Source organism: Erinaceus europaeus, chromosome 2 (genome assembly GCF_950295315.1).
Source record: "Erinaceus europaeus chromosome 2, mEriEur2.1, whole genome shotgun sequence".
NCBI classification, from domain to species: Eukaryota; Metazoa; Chordata; class Mammalia; order Eulipotyphla; family Erinaceidae; genus Erinaceus; species Erinaceus europaeus.
The window spans coordinates 88,033,446-88,052,727 of NC_080163.1; the positions used below are offsets into that span (position 1 = coordinate 88,033,446).

Here is a 19,282-nt window from a genome sequence, read left to right on the forward strand (position 1 = left end):
TTTACCTCATTCTCTACTCCTCCTGACCCAAACCTTCATAAATGTCACCTGCATTTATGTCAATGAAACACTCAGAGTTCAACAGTCATGTCAAATGGAATCAGGAGTCAATCTGCAAGGCACCTGTAGCCCAAAGCGGGATTATAGAAACTTCAGAAATGATACTAGAACAAGCTGGGAGGCGGGGCTATGGAGCAGCAGCAGCTGTGTTTCTCTCCTCTCCTCTAGAGGGTCAACTAGGAATACCAAAGGAAACCAACTGGGACTGCAACAAGACAGAACTAGAACAACTTCAGGAACCCACCAAATCACCAATGAGTGCAAACACCTGTGGTTCATGGAGAGCAGATCCTAGGGAGAGATTAAGTGGCTGGTAACAGTCTGGCAGTTTACCAGTTGAGAAACCACCTCCATTCTGTTTCACCAACAAAAAGACGGCTAAAGGGAGGAGAGGACTCCCCCTAAGACTCACCAAATGCAACTGTGAGTCTCCGTTGCCACTGCCCTCAGAAGCTGGAGCAGCGGGGCATGGGGGTGGGAGGAGGCCCTGTGCTGACACCAGGGAACAGAGAACTAACCAGGAAACTCAGGAAAAGATCTATACCTTGGTGGCCTAGCAGTGGGGCTGTGAGAGTCTCTTGCATAACCACTGGATTCTCTCTGCACCACCCTGCTTTATCTCTTAGTTAGGGGTCAGTGATTAATCTAAGAAGCCTACTGTTAGTTTAAAAGCCCTCAGGCTACCACAGCCTGCAGGGAAGAAAAAGAACAAAAGAGGCTTTTAAGCCACTGTGCTCCAACTCAGGGATTAAAACAGTTATTCAAACAACTGTCAATTTCCACAACTGTGAACCCTTTAATTACCTTACTTAGACACAAGTCAATCCAGGTAAGAGTGATCAGTAATTTGAAAAGTACTGAGAAACAGACCTCATAACATACTATATAAAATGGTTAAACCAACAAGAAGAAATATTGGAGAAATGAACCAGGACAAGAGTCCAGCTATAAGCCCCACAAAGGGTGAAGCACCAAATAATGAGGTCAACATCCAAACACTAGTTAAGGAAATAATCACAGGAGTGAGTAAAGAGTTTGAAAGAATTGTCATCAGAAATGCAGAAACAACAAATGAGACTCTGGAAGAAAACACTCATTATCTCAAGGTTATTAGAGAACTGAAAGCTGAAATAGCTGAGGTAAGAACACAACTAGCTGAACAAGCTAAACAGTATCAGAACATGGTAACAAAATAGATGAACTCCAGAAAATAGTAGAAGGGAGAGAGAATAGAATAAATGAGGCTGAAGACAGAATTAGCAAGATCGAGGACGAGTTAGAGACAACTAAAAATGAAGTAAGAGATCTCAAAAAGAGATTAAGAGATACTGAAAACAACAGCAGAGACCTATGGGATGACTTCAAAAGAAATAATATATGCATTATTGGCTTACTAAAGGAAGAAAGAGAGGGAGGGGAGAAAAGCATTCTTCAGGACATAATAGCTGAGAACTTCTCTAGTCTAAACAACATAAAAGACATAAAGAAACCCAGAGGCTCCCAAACAGAATTAACCCAGACTTAAAGACACCAAGACACATCATATATAGAATGGAAAAGAATAAGGATAAAGAAAGGATTCTGAAGACTATAAGAGAAATCCAAAGAGTCACCTACAGAGGAAACCCATGAGATTAGCAGCAGATTTCTCCACACAAACACTACAGACCAGAAGAGAATGGCAAGATATCTATCGATAAGAATAGATAAGAAAAGGCTCAATAAGAAAGGCTTTTAACCAAGACTACTGTATCCTGCTAGGCTGTCATTCAGACTAGATGGAGGCATAAAAACCTTCTCAGACGGGAGTCGGGCTGTAGCGCAGCGGGTTAAGCGCAGGTGGCACAAAGCACAAGGACCGGCATAAGGATCCCGGTTCAAACCCCGGCTCCCCACCTGCAGGGGAGTCGCTTCACAGGAGGTGAAGCAGGTCTGCAGGTGTCTATCTTTCTCTCCTCCTCTCTGTCTTCCCCTCCTCTCTCCATTTCTCTCTGTCCTATCCAACAACGACAACAACAATAATAGCTACAACAATAAAACAAGGGCAACAAAAGGGAATAAATAAATAAATACTTAAAAAAAATTAAAAAAAAAAAACCTTCTCAGACAAGCAACAATTGAAAGAATCAACTATCACCAAGTCTACCCTGAAAGAAGTTCTGAAAGGTCTCCTATAAACAGTCAGACCACCATAAATAGGCCATATATCAGAACACTCGAAAAATCTATAAGAATCACGTTAAAATATCTTCAATCTTTGATATCAATAAACGTCAATGGCTTGAATTCACCTATTAAAAGGCACAGAATAGGAAGATGAGTCAGAAAACACAACCCAACAATATGCTATGTATAGGAAACCCAAATAACTCAACAAGACAAACACAGACTCAAAGTGAAAGGATGGAGAACTATCAGACAAGCAAATGGAATGATCTCACTCTCAGGCAGAAGTTGAAAAACAAGATCAGAAGAGAAAACACAAGTAGAACCTGATCTGGAATTGGCGTATTGCACCAAAGTAAAAGGCTCTGGAGTGGGTGGGGGAGAGAATACAGTTCCAAAAAGGATGACAGAGGACCTAGTGGGGGTTGTATTGTTATATGGAAAACTGGGAAATGTTAAGCATGTACAAACTGTTGTATTTACTGTTGAATGTAAAACATTAATTCCCCAATAAAGAAATAAAATAAAGTATTCAAGCCAATAAATGAAAAATGACAGCTTTAAAATTTCACCATTTTGTCATAGCCATAACAGATCTAGGTATTGAGCATCAACAGCTCAGTGTAACAAAAAAGACAATCAGATATTATATGACTCCATTTGAAGAATCACTTATATTGCCTAACATAAGTAAGTTTGATCAAGCTTTCTGAATAAGGGAGTTACTGCCTGAATGTTCTTTCTCTCACACCTCAGTGGACTCCAGTCAACCTGTAGGACATAAAAAGGAAAGAGGAAAACGCAGAACTACATCAAGCATACGCAATCAGTAAAAACCAAACTTTGGGCATATTAAAGGACAAATGCTCGATTTTTCAGTAGATAAACTATCTGAAAAAAAAAAAAAAAGGACAAGGTCAAAGGAGGTGGTCCAGCAGTAAAGCCTTACCTTACTTAATGCCCTGGCTTCGGGGAAGAAGAGAGACTGCAACACTATTTCCCTTTTGCAAGGTGCTCTCCTGTTATGATAGAGGCTCAAATACACTGAAATCTCCAGATTATTTCAGATGTTAATTTCATGTCTAAGGAGCTGCTTGAGCCAGCCCTCAGCTGCTTCTTCTGGTGTGAGGTGATTTGCATAGGAGGAAGAAGCCTTTTGTGTGGAGGAGTGTGCATTTGATCTCAAGGTTAAAAAGCTATGCTGAGGGGGGTTGGGCAGTAGCACAGCGGGTTAAGCGCATATGGTGCAAAGCGCAAGGACCAGTGCAAGGACCAGCATATAGACCCCGGTTTGGCCCCGGCTCCCCACCTTCAGGGGAGTTGCTTCACAGGCAGTGAAGCAGGTCTGCAGGTGTCTATCTTTCTCTCCCCTCTCTATCTTCCCCTCCTCTCTCTATTTCTCTCTGTCCTATCCAAGGACGAACGACATCAGCAACAATAATAACCACAATAATGCTACTACAACAACAAAGGCAACAAAAGGGGTAAAAATGGACTCCAGGAGTAGTGGATTCATGGTGCAGGCACAGAGTCCCAGCAATAATCCTGGAGGCAAAAAAAAAAAAAAGCTATGCTGAGGCTTTAGAACTAGCAGGAGACACCCTGTGATTGGTCCCAAGGGCTGCTTTCAATCAGGTGGTAAGAGGTGCCACAGACAGAGGGGAAAGGACTGTCTTCACAAGAGAAGATAAGCGGGTATAAGCTACTAAGCTTCTATAACAAAGTTGAATGATGTTCAAAAGCATGTCTAAGCAAAAGAAACAATGCCACACTCTCAGCTTCTGTATAACACCTACAATACAGGTTTTGGCTGGGGGGTGGGGATAGGAAAAGGACCATGAATTCCTAGATATCCATCTTTAAGGGATTGACACACTACTAGCCCAACAAGAAATGTGCTTTTTCACAAACTGACAATAGTGATGACAATAGAGGCTCCTCTTAGATATTTTGCAGGCACCGGTGATGGAAAAACATAAACAAGTTACTCACATGTACAAGAGACACAGACAATAGACTTAAAGAAATGGGGTGGGGGTGGGGGCAGCAGTAGTATACTGGGTTAAGTGCAGTCGATCTGAAGAGCAAGGACCGCACAAGGATCTGGGTTCAAGCCCCCCCCACCCCCACCCCCCCCACCCCACCCCACCCCCCCGTCCCCAGCTGCAGGGGGGGGGGTCGCTTGAAGCAGGTCTGTAGGTGCCTGTCTTTCTCTCCCCCTTTCTGTCTTCCCCTCCTCTCTCTGTTTCTGTCTGTCCTATTCAACAAGAACAATGAGAAAAGATGACCTTCGGGAGCCATGGATTCCATGCTAGGTGCAGGCACCAAGCCCCACTGATAACCCCGGAGGGAAAGTGAAGGGGAGGGAAAGGGAGGAAGGAAGGAAGAAAGGAGAGAGAGAGAGAGAGAGAGAGAGAGAGAGAGAGAAAGGGAGGGAGGTTGGTTGGTTGGTTGGTTGGTTGGTTGGTTGGTTGGTTGGTTGGTTGGGGGAGGAGGCACAGGGCAGCACTGCAGGATGAGATCCTGCACAAGCATGCTGACAGGAGTAAACACCTGTAAACTTCAGTTACTAATATTAACACAAGCTCATATAACAAGTAGGTGAGAACTACAGAAATCCAGGTTAATTTAGACATGAGCTATAGTGGCTGCTGAAATAGCTCACTTGAGGGCAGGGGTAGATAGCATAATGGTTATGCAAACAAACTCTCATGCCTGAGGCTCCAAAGTCCCAGGTTCAATCCCCTGCACCACTGTAAGCCAGAGCTGAGCAGTGCTCTGGTATTAATAAATAAATAAATAAAATAACTCACTTGGATAGTGTGCTATTTTGTCTCATGCATGACCCAGGTTTGAGCCCAATCCCCACTGAAGGAATAAGCTTTGGTGCTATGATCTCACTCCATCTGCTCTGCTGCCTCTAAAAAAACATAAAATAAAATAAAATAATTTAAAAAAAAGTTTTGGTAAAACTTTATCTAATTTTCCAAGACAGAAATACAACACTAAAATAAGAAAGCCTATGTTAAGTGAGATAAGATAAAAAGTGATGGACAAATACCAAAAGATCTCACTTACAGGTAGAGCTTAAAAAAAATAAGGCTGGAGAGGAAAATCACAAAGTGAAACTTGGACTGGATGCAGTGTGTTGCACTAAAAGCAAAGGATTCTGGGGAAGAAGGGAGAAGAGGGTGAAAAGAACCTTGGAGTCCTGTTGCATAATGATGGAAAAGGATCTAAGTTGTGGATGAGTGTTATCCAGAGAAATTGCACAAGATTAGAGATTGTACCCATGTGTCAACAATTGTAGTAAAAACCACTAACTTCCCAATGACAATGATACATTTTTTTAAAGCCTATGAAGTAGACCCTAATAGCTTAAACAAGTTCCTGTGTCTCACTCAGTCTATCCCTTGGCCTTAGACACTTAAGTTGGAGTTACCATATTTATTTTCCTGTCCAGCCAACTTGTGGATATGAAAACTCTAGGCTGATGAACTACTGCACTGTGTACCTGACAAGCACTGACTAGCCCCAGATGCAGAGCAGGCACAAATCACACTCCTAACTTTTTTTTTTTACCAGACTTATGATGATGCAGGGGACTGAACCTGGGGCTTTGAAGCCATTATGCTATCTACTCCCACCACACTCCTAACTTTATTCTTCTCAAGCAGCACCTGAGCTGAGAAACCCAAACACAACTAAACCCACTGGTCTTTCTGGAAAGCTCCACTGGGTCTGGAAAAGCTATATAAACAGGATTAAAGCAGAGTATGAAAATGAGTAACTTGGGCCCAAGTCCTGGCCCTCAGAGTATCTACAAGAGCCCTTTTTTCTTTCAAAAGCAAAATTGTATTCAAAAAAAAAAAAAGAAGAAATAAGACAAATCTGTCTTTTTTCATCGTGTTAATATGGATGCCCTTCCACAGGCACCATTATTTTCTAATGTCTCAACCCTCAAGAGCAAACATGCTGAGTCAAGTTTTTTGTACAATTGTATGTGCTATTCTGACTATAAGCATTCAGATATTTTAAGGAATCTAGGGCTCTTACTCCTCCCAGAATTATATGGTTGGAGTCCTAAGATATTTTTAAGAAGGCAACATTCAATTACTAAGGTGACATCAGAGCATGCTCCCAAAACAACAGCAGCTGAAGAGTCAAGAATTAGAAATAATAAGCCTAAGACTGATCAGAATTTAGACTCCTTTAGAACTTTCACCTTAGGATATTTCGGTCTCCACATTTATGAATAAACAGTGGAGCATCTTTATTTTAAAAAAGAATACTTAGGGAGTCAGGCAGTGGGTTAAGCGCACATGGCGGAAAGTGCACTGACCAGCATCAGGATCCCAGTTTGAACTCCCGGCTCCCCCCCTGCAGGGAGGTTCACGTCACAGGAGATGAAGCAGGTCTACAGGTATCTACCTTTCTCTCCCCCTCTCTGTCTTCCCTTCCTCTCTCAATTTCTCTCTGTCCTAGCCAACAGCAATGACAGCAATAACAACAATGACAATAAACAAGAGCAACAAAAGGGAAAAAATAAATAAATATGTCGGGAAATTGTGAGGATGTGGTTGAGCTTGGCAGGGCTTGAACCTGAGGGGTGCGTCTATCCTGTTAGTCTCTCTCTCTACCGAGAGGTTGAGCAAGAAGGGACAGTAGTAACCTCAAAGGTGTGCCTCATCCTATCAGACTCCCTGCCTCACAAAGCACCCCAAATTCCTGATACTATGGCCATTAGATAAAAAGAAAGGGGGAGATGTCAGACCTTAAGCCAGCCCCCCTACTCTGCTCCATCCTCCATTGCTGATACTATGGTCTATTTACATAATCATTGTTTTGCCAGAGACCCACCCCGCCTGCAAGGTATTAATTAATCCCACCGGTTAAAACCTTCGCAACAGTTGCTATGGAAGCTTTCTACCTTCCCACTCTTTCCTTTTCTCCATCCCCTTTCCTAGCCATTTCCTTTTCCGACTTGTCACTTCCGTTTCAAAATATATAAAAACGTTGTCTCTGATCAATAAAGATGCACTGCGTTCCCACTCCGCCATGAGTTCCTGGTCTCTCTCTCGTGTTGCTGAGTAAGCAGCAGCCCAGATTGGCTCTGGTTGAGTTCTCTCCAACCCAGAGAGCACATGCTCGGGAAGAAACACCCTCACACTAGCCCGGCATAAATAACAGTTTAAAAAAAATACTAAGCCATCATAGGTGGTTTACCGGGTAAAGAGAACTGCATAAATGAGAGCCCAAGTTCAAATCCCAACACAGAGGGGCCAGGTGGTGGTGCACCTAGTTGAGTGCTCATTATAAATCCTAACACAGCATATGTCAGAGTTGTGCTGTGATTATTATATTTGTCTGTCTGCCTATCTCTCCTAAAATAAATAAATTTTCGTTGGTCATTATTTCTCCTTTGGCTAATTCTGCTTCTAAAAACCCTTCTGTTTTTATCCGTATTGGTCATCACGTCAGGTTACCTTGCATTGTTTGATGCTGTGATCTTATTTACATAATCACTATCTTGCCTGAGACCTGCCCTGCCTGCAGGGTATTGGTTTAATCCCCACTGGTTAAATGGAAGTTTTCTATGTTCTGTTCGAGCTCTTTTTTTGCTCCACATCCTCTCCTAGTCATTTCCTTTCCCTTTGCCACTTCCGGTGAAGAGATACATAAAGGCGATGTATCTGATTAATAAACGAGGGCACATTGCGTTCCCGCTAAGCCACAAGTTCCTGGTCTCCTCTCTCTCCAGCTACGCTAACAAATTTTTTAAAAGAAATTATATTAAGACACTCTTTAAAAAACTCCTAAGCTGAGACCGGGTGGTGGTGCACCTGGTTGAGTACACATGGTACAGTGCTCAAGGACTCGGGTTCGAGCCTCCGAGTCTCCACCTGCAGAAGGAAAGCTTTGCAAGTGGTGAAGCAGGGCTACAGGTGTCTCTCTTTCTCTTTCCCTCTCTGTCTCCCCTACCCTTTCAATTTCTGGCTGTCTCTATCCAATAAATAAAGATAATAATTTTTTTTTAAACTCCTAAACCTAATTATAATGACAACTAATAATATCAAAGAAATATCTCACTGACTCTTGAACGTGTTGCCATTCACACAGCTTCATTAATTCACTTTCCATCAAATCCCAAATGGTAAATGTAGTCTGTCTCTGAAAGTTTTCTTGGTTTATTTTGTTGTTTTGGTCCACATTATGAACATAGGCACTGCTTCCTTTAGATAGTTTTGCCAAATTCAAATATATCTTTTCTTCATTCCTCACGATATGGCTGCTATTTCTGAGTAGCATTTTTTACATTCTAAATTCAAGGATGTATTGTATCTTTCTACTTTGAAGATATCTCTAGTTACATGTAACTTACATTTGTCTTTACTAATCTTAAACAATATCTCCTGTAAATAAAGGCCCAGAAAATAATTTTCTCCTAGGAGTAATCACTGCATAGATGTTATGAGATTATACATCTAGGAAGTTTCTATTTGAATACATATTTGTATTTTTCTATAATGTGAATCTGGCCAAATGAAAAAGCTGAAGTTTTTTTTTTTCACTGCATAACTTTTGTTTTGTGCTTAATTATATGGTTATATAACTTTTATAAAAATTAAAATTTTTATAAGTGATTTAATAATGATCGACAAGATTTTGAGATAAGAGGGGTACAATTCCATACAATTCCCACCATCAGAGTTCCACATCCCATACCCTGCATTGGAAGGTTCCCTATTCTTTATCCCTCTGTGAGTATGGATCCCTCTGGTTTCTGTAATTGTTTCTCCACTGGACATGGATGTTGACAGGTCAATACAAACACTTAGCCTATTTTTATCATTCCCTAGTGGGGTAGTACTCTGGGAAGGTGGGGTTCTAGGACACATTGGTGAGGTCATCTGTCCAGGGAAGTCAGGTTGGTGTCATGGTAGCATCTGAGACTTGGTGACTAAAAAGCATTAAGATATAAGCAGAACAAACTATTTAATAATCAGGAATCTAAAGGACAGAATATACCATATGAGATTTAGGGTCTTCTGTTGGGAGGAGCTGAGAAGTTCATTTTACCCCCCATAGAACCTTGCCCTCAACTTGAATGTTCCATCCTCTGAAGGGAGGTTGGACAATATAATTTATGCTACACCTGAGGAAGATGGGTCCTGATATTGGGGCAGCTTGGAATGTTCCTACTCATGACACAGAATGTGAGCTCATATCTACAGGGATACAGAGGTCACAGAGGCTCCTAAGCTGAATATGGGCCCCAGATCACATCAAATCAATGGGGTTTACAGTCAACAATATTTATACACCTTTCCCATATTTGGGAGCTACTCTCTTCCCTGATCCAGCTTTCTGGTCCTTCTGCCAGCCATGACAACACCTCCCCAGATAATAATTAGGATGCACCTGCATATCAGATTTCAAGTTCAGGCAAAAAATAATAATAATAATAAATAAATAAATAAATAACCACTAGTATAGCAACAGGTCCTTTGGAATATAACTAAAATATGCCTACTAGGTATCTATAGAATGGAGACACCCCCACCTCAACTCTTCATCTCCACTACTCCACCCTTTAGATTCATGATTAGTCAACAACTTGCTTGTCTTTATATATTAACTCTCTTTTCAGCCACCAGGTTCCAGATGCTAGCATGATGCCAACCAGACTTCCTCAGACAGACAACCCCACCAATGTGTCCTGGAGCTCCGATTCCCCAGAACCCCAACCAACTAGGGAAAGAGAGGCAGGCTAGGAATATGGATCATCCTGTCAACGGCCATGTTCAGCAGGGAAGCAATTACAGAAGCCAGACTTTCCACCTTCTGCATCCCACAATGACCTTGGGTCCATACTCCCAGAGGATTAAAGAATAGGAAAGCTATCAAGGGAGGGGATGGGATACGGGGTTCTGTTGGTGGGAATTGTGTGAAGTTGTACACCTCTTATCCTATGGTTTTGTCAGTGTTTCCTTTTTATAATAAAAAAAAAATTTTTTTAAGTCATCTTCCTCAAAAAATACTTTCCCACTACAAACCATGACTTATGCCCTAGGTTCAATGCAAACAATACTCTTAAGACAGTCAATGTACTATCCATTACCAAATTATTCAGGATTAGTTATATTATATTAGTTATATTATACCTAATATCCATTACCAAATTATTCAGGATTAGTTTGTCACATTAGCACAATAAAGGAAAGTCACAAAGAGGCCATGTATAGTCTCCCTAGTTCTTATTTCTTTTTCCCCTCAAGTAACTAAATTAAGTTTACTTACTCAAAGAACTTTTGTCTTAGTGAAAGAACTCATTTCAGAAGTCCTACCCAAACCAACCAGAGCTGTGGGCTGCTGTGTGAATGTTTATACTGTCTCCATAAACATCTGTCCTTCCATCCAAGTCTTCTCTATCAGTGCAATCTATTTAGCCTGAGAGGCAGGGACAGGGAGAATCATGTTTGAATCCTTCCAACACTAAGACTGCCAACCACTTATAAAAAGCAATTATCCAACCTCTTAGTGATGCCATTTGCAATGCTCTGACTCTTCTCTAGGAAACTGTGGTTGTCATTTCAAACCTGAAAATGTAAGTTGGATACTTAAATTTGTTCTCCTCTCAAACAACAATCTACTCATTCAAGGCTAAAGCCATCTTTTACGAGGACTCTGTGTCTGGCATTAATACTAAGCAACTAACTAGCCAAAAAAACTAACAAGATCAAAATAACAGCTATCAGTAAATGTATACCAATTAGATTTAGTGAATCTAAACTTTGAGAGGTTATTCTTTAGTCTCTTCCCATGACAGCTTCCCATATCTTACTAAGTGCCTAGTTTAGAATCGAATGTCTAGTATTCTTACATTAGCTCTGCAATCCTCAATTAATTGCACATTTATTTTTCAACTGAGTGAACACAAATTTTAAAGTTTCTAATAAACTTAAAATGGAAAAGAGGAAAGCTCACACTATGTGACAGAATAAATAAGAGATTAAAGAAGCTATCTTATTATCTTCATATAGTCCAAATACAAGATATAATTTTCCATTATTAGAAAATACACTTTGAAATAATGGCCAAGAAATGAAACTAAGTTTTCTATCCTATTGATTCCTTTTTTGCCACATTTCTCTTGCTGTTGCCTTGGCTGAACCGTATTCTAGAATGAAGTAGCTAGTTGAGTCTGAGCCTCTTATCCAGGTGAACAGCAGATCTGAAGAAAGACTAAATGGCCAACTGGGCTTATGTGAAGAGCAGACCAGCCTCAGCCTGCAGTCCTGAAACAAAATTCAAGTTCAACTTTTCTTTTATTTATTTATTTATTTATTTATTTTTAATTATGATAGAAACAAGGAGGGGAAAGAGAGAAAGAAGCAGATGTCTACAGCACTGTTTTACAGCTTGTAAAGCTTCCTTCCTACAGGTGGAGGTGGGGAGGTTACACACAGTGATATGTAAGCTTAACTGGTTGAGCCAACACCTGGCCCCAATCCCAAGTTTTTCTAAAAACAGGGTGTGGATATGAACTCCCAATACTAGCATCAACCTAGCCTTACCTAAAAGGACCTAAACAGGGAGTCGGGCTGTAGCGCAGCGGGTTAAGCGCAGGTGGCGCAAAGCACAAGGACCGGCATAAGGATCCCGGTTCGAACCCCGGCTCCCCACGTGGCTGCAGGGGAGTCGCTTCACAGGTGGTGAAGCAGGTCTGCAGGTGTCTCTCTTTCTCTCCTCTCTGTCTTCCCCTCCTCTCTTCATTTCTCTCTGTCCTATCCAACAACGACTACAACAATAAAACAACAAGGGCAACAAAAGGGAATAAATAAATAAAATAAATATTTTAAAAAAAAAAGAACTCTAAAAACCCTTAAAGGACCTAAACAAATTCTAAATATATGATAGACATTCTATCAGAAATGAAACTATTTTTACAACTTTTACTCCTACTCAATTAAGGATGGTAGTCCAGCAGGTTAAGCCCACATGGTGCAAAGCTCAAGGACCCGGGTTCCAGCCCTGGCTCCCCACCTGCAGGGGGGTCGCTTCACAAGCGGTGAAGCAGGTCTGCAGGTGTCTTTCCCCTTCTGTCTTCCCCTCCTCTCTCAATTTCTCTCTGTCCCATCCAAAACTATGACAGCAACAAAAACAATAATAATAACAACAATAAACAAGGGCAACAAAAAGGAAAAAACAGCCTCCAGAGGGAGTCAGGAGGTAGCGCAGCAGGTTAAACGCAGGTGGCACGAAACGCAAGGCGTAAAGATCCAGGTTCGAGCCCGCGGCTCCTCATCTGCAAGGGAGCTTCACAGGCAGTGAAGCAGGTCTGCAGGCGTCTATCTTTCTCTCCCCTTCTCTGTCTTTCCCTCCTCTCTCCATTTCTCTCTGTCCTATTCAACAACGATGACATCAATAACAACAACAATTTTAAAAAAGGACAACAAAAAGGAAAATAAATAAATATAAGAAATTTATTTTTAAAAAATAGCCTCCAGAAGCAGTGTACAAGGAAATAAAGAAAAAAAAGAAAGAAATAAAGAGAAAAAAATGAAATTATTTTAAAAAAACCTTTTCTGGGGGCTGGGCGTTAGCTCAGTGAGTTAAGCACACATAGCGCAAAGCTCAAGGACTGGTATAAGGATCCCGATTTGAGCCCTCGGCTCCCCACTTGTAAGGGAGTCGTTTCACAAGCAGTGAAGCAGGTCTCCAGGTGTCTGTCTTTCTCTCCCTCCCTGTCTTCCCTTCCTCTATCCATTTCTCTCTGTCCTATCCAACAATGACAGCAACAATAATAGTAAAAACAACAACGATAAACAACAAGGGCAACAAAAGGGAAAAAATAGCCTCGAGCAGTGGATTCATAGTGCAGGCACCAAGCCCTAGTGATAACCCTGGAAACAAAAAGAAAGAAAAAAAGAAAGAGAGAGAGAGAGAGAAAGAAAGAAAGAAAACCTTTTCACATATGAGATAATCTACAAACAGATTAATTAGAGGGAAAGCACTAAATTAGTGACCACAAATGGACATGCTTTCCTTCATTAGTATCAGTAATTTCTTGGGCATCTCTAGATAGCATAGCAAAATATGTCAATCACAGGACCTAGTCACGCGGAGTACAGCCAATAAAAATCACTATGAACCAAGCAAAGCATCTAAACACTCCTGAACATGAAAGCACATTCCCCCTTTCAATTTCAGCTTTCCTAGTTGCCTAATTTTAACTGTTTGCTCCCCCCCCCCCCAAAGATGGAAGCAAATAAGAAAAAGAGGAAGGCTAGAGTAGATCAGGAGGAAAGATAGAGTAGATCCCAGTGTGTGACATTTCTAGCAAATACTACAAGAAATCAAAATGTGAGGGGACTGGCGGCAGCACAGCGGGTTAAGCGCAAATGGCAAGAAGCGCAAGGAACAGCATAAGGATCCTGGTTCCAGCCCCAGACTCCCCACCAGCCAGGGGTTCCCTTCACAGGGTGAAGCAGGTTTGCAGGTGTTTATCTTTCTCTCCCTCCTCTGTCTTCCCCTCCTTTCTCCATTTCTCTCTGTCCTATGGAACAACAACAGCAATGATAACAACAATAAACAACAGCAGCAACAAAAGGGGAAAAATAGCTTCCAGGAGCAGGGGACAGGCACTGAGCCCCAGTGATAATAACCCTGGAGGCAAAAAAAAAAAAAAAAAGTATAAGAATAAGAACACTTTTTTCATGATGAATGAAATTTTCTGTAGTAAAACAGTCAATGCTATACTAAGAGACACCATTTGGTTCTCTACTAAACAACCTCCTCCTCCACATATGTTAGATGACCTGTGTGGTCCAGCTCCTACCCCCATAGAACTGACAAGAGATTTTATACTACACCACATGTTTATGTTTCCATTCATACAAACAGCATTTTTTAAAAAGTCAAACACAAATTATTGGGAATGCAGCACACTAAGGGTTGAAATAGTACCAAATCAGTATACAAAAAAAAAAAAAAAAAAAAGACAGAGAGAGAAAAAAAAACACAAGAATACAGCACATTTTTATTTTCTTTTCATCAACAAGACTTCACTGCCCACAGGCAAACTTTTTTAGACAGAAAGAGAAAGACAAACAGAAGGAAAGAAACCACAGGGCTGAACATTCTCCTAATGCAGTGGTGTCAATCAAGCTACAGCCTGGGTTCCAGAAATATAGGCATCGTCCTAGGTGAGTTATCCTGCCAACCCCATGCATTTCAATTCTAAGTAACATATAAATTAGGATGTAAATTTTCTGATGTATTCACTTTCTTACATATACATTTTCTTACTGTCCTTTGATTATGCTCGACCCCTACTACCCAAAATCTTCAATAAGTATACATGAAAGATTACAGATGCTCCTTCATTTTTATCACCTTTAAAATGATTGCCACCTCAACATGCTTCACTTCACACTGTGTCCAGAGACTTCACGTGTGGAATGACAACCCTTCAGCTTCATTACTCGGGTGAGACCTTTCCTTTCATAGTATACTCTAATTCCATTTCAGGTGGTTCACTTTCTAACAAAGTCCCAAAACCTAGATATATACACCAGTTTCTGTGAGAGAGAGCATATGTTCACACGTATCCGTAAACTACTGCAAAATATATACCTGAAAGCAGAAGTACACTAGAGTTTGCAGTGAGTACCCCCCCAACACTTCCTCTCCACTATTCCAAGCTTTGGCAAGTCCATGATTGCTCAACAATTTGTTTGGCTTCGTATGTTTACTCTCTTTTCAGTCACCAGGTTCCAGATGTCATCAGGATGCCGGCCAAGCTTCCCTGGACTGAAGACCCCACCAATGTGTCCTGGAGCTCCGCTTCCCCAGAGACCCACCCTACTAGGGAAAGAGAGAGGCAGACTGGGAGTATGGACCGACCAGTCAACGCCCATGTTCAGCTGGGAAGCAATTACAGAAGCCAGACCTTCTACCTTCTGCAACCCACAATGATCCTGGGTCCATGCTCCCAGAGGGCTAGAGAATGGGAAAGCTATCAGGGGAGGGCGTGAGATATGGAGATTGGGTGGTGGGAATTGTGTGGAATTGTACCCCTCCTACCCTATGGTTTTGTTAATACTTTCTTAAATAAAAAAAGAAAAAAAAATGTTTTCTCATATGCCTCTGCAAAACCATGTTTCTGTATGACAGTCCAGAGGTAAAAGTGAAGTGTGTGTGTGTGTGTGTGGGGGGGGGGGGGTGTCAGAAAAGGCATAACCTATTTTTGCATAGAAAAACACATAGTAACTCCCCCCTCCCATGCATCTTTTTGATTCATCATCCACTTCCAGAATAGTACCTGGCTTGTAAACACATACTCAATGAATCATAACTTATTACAATAAACCTTGAAATAATTGGAATGTCATTTAGAGATCAGTAGTCACTACGTAAAATTTCAAAATCTGTATTCTTTATTGAAGGAGAAAACTAAGGTGGGGGATCACTTTTGTTAAATCTGATATGGAAAATAGCTAAGGTAAAATTTTTAAGTGAAATAATCATTACTAATTTTTGAGACTACTGTATTTATGACAATAGAAGAATCTATTCCTTAATGCACTAAATTACTGACCAATTTACTGAGTAAGGATGCTTCACATTGCCTACAACCCTGCAGACTGGGTTTCTGAACAGATTAGGGAAAGGATAATTTTGAAGTGTGTAATGATTTTTACAAAGTAGTAAATAGGCCATAATATAAGCAAACAAACACAAAGCCAAGGAGCAGTGATCACTAACAAATTTTCTTATGGAGGTTTGAGCCACTGGTACTTCCCTTAGCCCAATGTGCTTGGGCAATTTCATTTTAATGATATTATCATTCAGTCAAACAATAAGCCTCAAGCTATCAAGTTTCCTTTAAAAGGTTGTAAGTGCAAGCTGAGAAGTAAAGTCGTGGTTAGGCACCAAGGAATAGAAAAGTGCATCTGAAATACTGTTCTTTCTTATATTCCCAGCCACCCTGCTGATGTCCCAATTTCTTGCAGAAGACAGCTTTCTTCTGATTGCAAACTACTGCGATTTCTGGCGTCGCCTTCCAAAAAAAAAAAAAAAATTACAGAAACTAACAAATGCTGCATTATTTATCAACATGGTGGCTAGTGATACCAAAAGTGTGCATAGGCTTCAGCTGTGAAGTACCGACGGGAGATGATCCAAATTCACCTTTTCGGATCCAAGTTTCCTCATCTGTTATATGGGCAAAGTTACCTCCTAATGAGAAGAATTCCAAGAAGCCATTGACCAATAATATCGAGCGCAGAACCTGTGCGTACGAGTGAAAAAGCCCAGTGCCCCTTTCTTCCTTCCACTCCCCAACCGCACCAACATCCAAGACCCGGAAAAAGATACCAGAACTGCCAACCAAGCTCCTGACTGACGACAACTGTCCAACAACTAACTAACCCAGCCTGTGAATGTATATATATGCACGTCGGCAAAGCCACCAAACCTGGAGCCCGCCCTCCCCCGGAGTGGAGGGGGAGAGAGACGGAGGGGGGCGGGGAACACGCTCAGATCTATCCTCCAGGAAGACTAGATCCCTAGACTTGATTCTTTTCGGGGTTCCAGCGCCAAGTGGGAGGGGGGAGGGCGGGGAGCGCGGGCGCGGGCGCGGAGACCCGGGTCTCGGGAGCTGGCAGCCAGCACCGGAAGCGGGAAGGGTCGAGGCCGCCCGGGCGCGCGGCGGCGGCGGCGGCGGCGAGACGGGGAGACCGGTACTCACCCTGGGCGGGTAGCGGGCCGCCGAGGCCAGCCGCCTCCAGGCGGCCACGAAGTCGGGCGGCGCGGCTTGCGGGCTCCGGCAGACCAGAGAGTAGAGGGACCCCAGCAGGAAGGCGACCGCGGCGCAGCCCAGGTACACGAGGAGTCTGGGCACGACGTCGCACGACCCCGCGCCATCAGCCCCCTGCCAGCAGCCAAGCAGGGAGCAAAGCGCGGCGAGCAGGGCCACGGCCACCGGCACCCACCAGCTCCCGCCGCCCGGGCCCCGCGGGGCCGCCGCGTCCGCTCGGCGCTCCGATCGCTGCTCGCCCTGGACACCCGGGGCAGCGCGGCCCGCGGCGGCGCCTGCGGCCGGAGCGGGTTTAAGGCCGGCGCCGCTGCTGTCGGTGGCATCGGGGTGCATGCTGCCTCCAGTGCCGCTAAGGACAGGCACATCTCCTGCCCTCCTGCCTCCCGCCGCCGCCCTGGACAGTAGCTTCCGCGGGGCGCCTCCTCCCCTCGCTGCTCCCGCCGCCGCCGCCGCCGCCGCTCGGGAGGCTGAGGAAGTCGGCGCTCATGCCCTCGCCGGCGGCCCCACCGCGGGAACGGCTCCAACAGACGCCGCCGGCCTCCTTTCCGCTACCCCTGAGCGCCGCCACCCGGCGCGGGGACCCGCAGCTGCCCGACCGGGCTCGCCCAGGTGTCCGGGCCGTGCGGCGACTTAGCCCGCGGAGCCCGAGGCGGGGCGCGGGCGGGGGCGGCCCCGAGTGTGTGTCAGGCCCGGGGGCGGGGGGGAGCGGCCGCGCCCGCTGAGTGACAGCTGGGTGGCGCCCGGGCCCTCCCGCCCACCGGTCGCGAGGGGGCGGGGTCCGAGCCGCCTCTACCCGGCCCGCCCGGAGGTGGGGGTGGGGGGAACATGCAAACCTCTCTAAAACTGCTTTTTCCAGCGCTCCCGCTTCTCCCTCCTTCCTCACCCTTCCCGTACACCCCACCACCACCACTAATGCCGTCTGTTGATGGAAAATTTTGCTGCAGGTGTTAGAAGCATTTGCAGTTCCCCAGCTCAGGTGATCCCTTAATCTCGCTCTATGCTCATCGCTGATAAAGTAAGCTCCGAGCTGGGCCCCCTTGTTTTCACCCGCCCTAAAAATTAAATATTTAGACGCAGCATGCCGGATCCTCACTTTCAACACAGCAACAACCATCCCTTTTCCACCAAGTCGCCCTAGGGAGGGAATCAGACGAATGTGGAGGAGTAAATGAAGCCTACAGTTCCCAGTTATGGAAAAGGCCCAAAAATCTGTCTGGTGCCACAACTACTGTAATCACTTTGGCTCCAATCCCCTGTATTTTTGTTGCCAATGGCTTAGTACAAATGCTATTGCCCACGCAAATGAAGATAGTTCAAATAATTTTTAGAGTACATTGTTTACCTCTTCTATCATGGTCCCAAGACTTAATACACAGATAATGCTTACTGAGAAGATGCTGGTGTGCCTGATAGATACAAGTTTATTGCAAAAAATAATAGAATAGCAGATGAATCTTCAATGCATAGAGGAATTTTAAAGGAAATGTAGGAATTCAGGGCAGGAGAAACAGCCCAATGGCAGGGCGCTCACCCTCTGAGCCCCAGGAAGTGAAGGAATTCTAAAGAGATTAATGAATTTTTCAAAGAGGGGGTGACAGGGAATATCAAGCTTAGAAAAGGAAAATAGGGGGTTGGATGGTAGCACAGCGGGTTAAGAGCACGTGGCGCGAAGCTCAAGGTCCAGCACAAGGATCCCAGTTGGAGCCCCCCAGCTCCCCACCTGCAGGGGGTTCGCTTCACAGGCTGTGAGGCAGGTCTGCAGGTGTCTCTTTCTCACTGTCTTCCCCTCCTCTCCATTTCTCCCTGTCCTATCCAACAACGACGACATCAATAATAATAACTACAACAATAAAACAAGGTCAACAAAAGGGAATAAATAAATATTAAAAAGAAAAAATATGTTCAAATACTATGGCTATAGCTTTGGTTTTTTATTATTTTTTTTTTTACCAAAGCACTGCTCACCTACAGCTTATACAGGAGATTGAACCTGGGACTTTGGAGCTTCAGGCATGAGAGCCATTTTGCATAACCATTATGCTATCAACCCTCACCCTGGCTATAGCTTTCTATAAGGAATCATTCCATCAGTGGACAGTTGTATAACTGCCATCTCAAAAAAATAATAATACAAGTCATACAAACTAAACTATTTAGTGGCTATTCTTTCTGAACAAAATACTATCCAAGAGGTTACTGCTAAGAAAATATTGCAGGCCAGGTGGTGGCACA

General features: G+C 43.5%; 1 protein-coding gene across 3 annotated transcripts in view; it reads right to left on the bottom strand.

Annotated features, from left to right (window-relative positions):
• Window positions 1–17,685, bottom strand: part of SNX25 (sorting nexin 25) — a 160,511-nt gene extending 142,826 nt beyond the window's left edge. Inside the window, exon 1 of one of the 3 annotated variants that reach the window (XM_060183812.1) lies at window positions 16,982–17,685. In XM_060183812.1, the coding sequence (XP_060039795.1) occupies window positions 16,982–17,383 (402 nt within the window). In that variant the 5' untranslated portion in view covers window positions 17,384–17,685. The remainder of the gene's footprint in view (window positions 1–16,981) is intronic. The other 2 variants (XM_007517663.3, XM_060183808.1) reach the window with 2 other exon arrangements.
• Window positions 17,686–19,282: the final 1,597 nt, after the last annotated feature.